Raw genomic sequence first — 4110 nt, 5'->3', positions numbered from 1 at the left:
ACAGAGAGAGACAGGCAGACAGAGAGAGAAATGGTAAAACACAAGCTGCCAGTAAGTAAGTAGAGCGTGCGAGAAAGAAGACATAAACAGCCACGTAGGTATGTACAAAGCGCCACGGGCATTTACGATCGGACAACCTCGCTGATCTGTGAAGAGATCAAAGGTTAATATTTACCTTTTTCTTTTCTTTTAGGATGTTCACGAGCGAAGAGATATAATAATTTATAATTATTGTTCTTAAATTTCGTGTATCATCTGCATCATCTTATTCGGATGATGATAATGATGATGAAGAGGTTATGAACGAGATATACTTTTTGAAGATGGTGACAACAGAGTCGATGAAAATGTTAGTTTTAAAAAAAACAGGGGAGGAGGAGGAGGAGGAGGACGACGACGACGAGGACGAGGACGAGGAAAAGGAGGCTGTTAATATAACTGTTCTTGGGTATATGTGTGTTACTAGTGTTATTGTTAACGGTGATGATGATGATGATGATGATGATGATGATGATGATGATGATGATGATGATGATGATGATGATCATGATGATGATGAAGATGATGATGATGCAAATGACACGTCGAAAGCAAACAACGCTTAGCTCCTGAAAAGATTCTCACCTTGCGTCCAGTTACTGATACTGCGGTTGCCGATGGCCCTGTTGATAAGGTAGCCCCACTTGGGCTGTGAACTGACGGAATACAGCAAACTGTCATCAGCCGAGTCTCGATCCTCGGTGCTCAGCGCCCGGCTCCCGATGCGAAATCCCAGATGGTCGCCTGCCAGCTCCGACAAGTAGGACCCCCCTCGGTTGATGCTGATCTGAGGGATCCCGTTGTCTATCGGCAGAATCTCGATGGCCATCGTCTGGGGTCGTCGGGTTGTCAGCTCGGTGTCAGGATAGACGAAGAAATCTGAGTGGGTGCCGTCCGTTACGGTGAAGGAGAAACTGTCTTCGGCCGTTTCTGAACCGTCGTGTTGGTAGCTGATGAGGTTTTGGTTGAGGTCCTCTTGCGTGAAAACTGTGACGACACGGGAGGTGTTGAACAAGATAAGGCCGTGGATGGGGACCTGCGTGACGGTGAAGGTCACCTTCTCGGCGCGGGTGTCTCGGTCTTCCGCTTTCAGCTCGAACGGCGTGATGAGTTTGTTGTCTCCTTCTTTGAGTCGGAGCGTCTGGAACATCAGGACAGGTTTCCTGTTGTCTACGTCACTGAGTGATATACGGAAGGTCCGGGTGACTGGGTTGTACCCGTCGGTGACCTCGAACTCGAAACTGTCCATCTTCATTTCGTCCTGAGTGTTGTGGACGTAACGGATTTTATTCCCCGCCAGTTGGAGTTGTGTGAAGGTGGAGATGGGCACTCCGGGCATGTCGGATGTCTCAAGATGACCTCGACCCGGGGCACGGGTCACGATGAAGGTCAAGGACTCGTCCGGAGTGTTGAGGTCGGTACCACTAAGTAGGTCAGTCGTCAGAACTACCATACCGCCTTCAGGAAGCTCCACGCCTTTGTTGATGACGCGCGGGAAAAGCATGTCCAGGCCCTCTACTGTGACATAGAAATAACGGTCGATGAGAGAGTTCAGACCGTCGCTGATATCGAATTTGATCAAGTCTCGAACTCCCTCGATTCCGTTGTGGACGTATTCGATCCTCCTTTTGTTAATATCTCTCTGAGTAAAGTTGCCTCCCTGCGTGATGTTCACGTGTCCTCCACTGCTCAGTTCCATCCGCAAGTAGCCATGTTTGGGCTTCAGGCGGACAAAATACATAAGATCGGGGTCATTAGAGTCAAGATCCTCAGCCTTCAACATTTTATTTGTGATTAACTTCGTTTCTCCTGCTGTATCGATCTGCAGTCCGTTATTGATGGTCAGCCGGGGTGTTTCATCATCTAGAGGGTAGACTTTGATCGGGACGGTCCGGGAGATATTGTGAGCTCCATCGATGAGATAGAAGGCAAACCCATCCGAAGTCGTCTCACTGTCGTCATGCTCGTATTCGATTGTGGAATCGCCAGATATATCGTCCAAGGTGAAGTTCTGGATGCGGAAGCTTCCGTCCCGAGTCTGTCTCACGATCTTGCCGTGTTTCGGCTGCTCTGTAATCACAAAGGTCAGCCGATCCACTGGTTCGTCTTTGTCCAGAACGTTCAGAATAGGCAAATCAATTCTCAGATTACCACCCTCGACAACGATAAACTCTCTGAGAGATATTTCAGGTTCTTCGTCGTTCGCCGGATAAATCTCTATGTCAAACCTCACATCTGGGGACTGGTTGAGACCGTCAGAGCAATGGAAGATGAAGGAATCCTCCCTGGGTTCGATTCCTTTGTGAAGACTCTGTACGTAGTTAATGTGCTCAGACCGAATGTCTCTGATAGTGAACGATGATATGGGTTTTCCCACACGAGATTTTTCGGATCCTGGGGCCGGGGAGATATTCTCAAGGTAGCCGTTCATTGGCTGGGCTATTATTAGACACAAGATGTCACCATCTTCTGTATCCACATCAGTAGCGTCAAGATGGCGGGTGAAAATGGTGGCCTTCTCGCTCTCTAGGACTTCAAAAGGAGCCTCGACCGAGACAATAGGAGCCTCGTTGTCATGAGGCAATATTTTAACCTCCACAAGAATCTTGTTGATTTTGTCTCCGTCTCGTACGATTTCCTTGTTGGGATCGGCGAGCGACAGCTCGAAATAGTCGTCACGTGCGGTGAGTCCTATCTCCCCTCCTGTGTGCTCGTACATTATAAGACCGGCCACAATGTCGGACTGAGTGAACTGGATGGTTTCCTCCGTTCCTCTCAGCAGCACGCCCTCGTAAGGCTTTCTCTCTACCGTGAACTTAACCAACATGTCATCCGAGTCCGGGTCGACGGCGCGGATGTTCTCGGGAGACAACGGTGCCACGGAGTTCTCCTTCACCTCCAGCACAATGCGCAACACTTCCGATTGGACGCCGACAAGAGCGGGAACCTCGTCGTCCACGCCCTTAATTCCCACCTTGAACTTGACCGGGACATGGTGGATGCCGTCCGAGATATCGATCATGAACTTGTCGTCCCCGATCTCCTCGCCGTTGTTGTAGTAGACGATATTTCCGTCTTGAATGTCGCTTCTGGTGAAGAAATCCCCAACCTCCATTACCTCGTCCTTCATCTTGATCTGTCCATGAGCTGGGATCTCCATGACAACAAACATGAGGTTCTCCTCCTCCGTGTCTGGGTCTTGCACGTCCAACATTTCTGTATTCAGGACAGTGAAGCCGCCCTCCAACACCTGCACGCCTCCGTTGGTCACTTCTGGCGGCTGGTTGTCCAACGGCTGGAGTAGAATTGTGAACTTCTCGTCCTTGAGCAGGTTACCGTTGGAGTCCTCGACGTCATAAACGAACTGAAGAATCCTGGGGATGACACCGAGCTCCTCTGTGGGCGGCTGGTAGCAGATCTTCCGGTGATTGACCTGGGCCTGGGTGAAGGTCATCACTGGCACATCCGGGTCCTCGCAGAACGTGATGATGCCAGACTCCATGGGAGTGTTGGAGTCTGTGTCAAAGGGTGGGGTGGTCACGTGGTACCTGGTGGACAGAACAGATGGCTAGTCAGTGGATTTTATTATTTTTTTTTTGGGGGGGGGGTTACTTTTAATTTCAACCAAAAAGGGAACCATCTCCTACAATTATAAGCCTGCCCGATGCTCGAGGCACTTTTAAGGAAATATTGGCCCAAGCCTAGGCAGAGAGACCCAAAACTGCTCGAGGAACTGGAGGACCTGTGGCGATCAGCGGCCTTCGCTATAGAGACTATTACGCTATTTTGGAGATGAAAAAGAAGACTTATAGACATGATCAAAAACAAAGCAGAAACAATTTTTACAAATGAATACAAAATAAAAAGACAAGACTAAAACAAATAAGCAACAACCTAACGAAAGATATATTTGAAAAACAAATTATTTTTAAAAGGTGTGTTTATCGGGGGTTTTCTTTTATTTAATTGCCTTTGTTTGTTTTTTTTGTCCTTGTTTTTGTTTTTGTTTTGTTTTGGGTTTTTCATTTGTTTGTTGTTGTATTCTTGGGTTGTTTTGTTTGTTTGGTTGTT

General features: G+C 48.2%; 1 protein-coding gene across 1 annotated transcript in view; it reads right to left on the bottom strand.

Annotated features, from left to right (window-relative positions):
* Window positions 1-58: 58 nt before the first annotated feature.
* Window positions 59-4110, bottom strand: part of LOC101851898 (extracellular matrix protein 3) — a gene marked incomplete in the record, with an annotated part of 15916 nt that continues 11864 nt past the window's right edge. Inside the window, 1 exon segment of the mRNA XM_013088864.2 lies at window positions 59-3590. Within this exon segment, the coding sequence (XP_012944318.1) occupies window positions 602-3590 (2989 nt within the window).

The sequence above is a fragment of the Aplysia californica genome, unplaced genomic scaffold (genome assembly GCF_000002075.1).
Source record: "Aplysia californica isolate F4 #8 unplaced genomic scaffold, AplCal3.0 scaffold00823, whole genome shotgun sequence".
In the NCBI taxonomy this organism is placed as follows: Eukaryota; Metazoa; Mollusca; class Gastropoda; order Aplysiida; family Aplysiidae; genus Aplysia; species Aplysia californica.
Note: the sequence above shows the minus strand (reverse complement) of the source record. Positions and strands in the feature narration are given on the sequence as shown.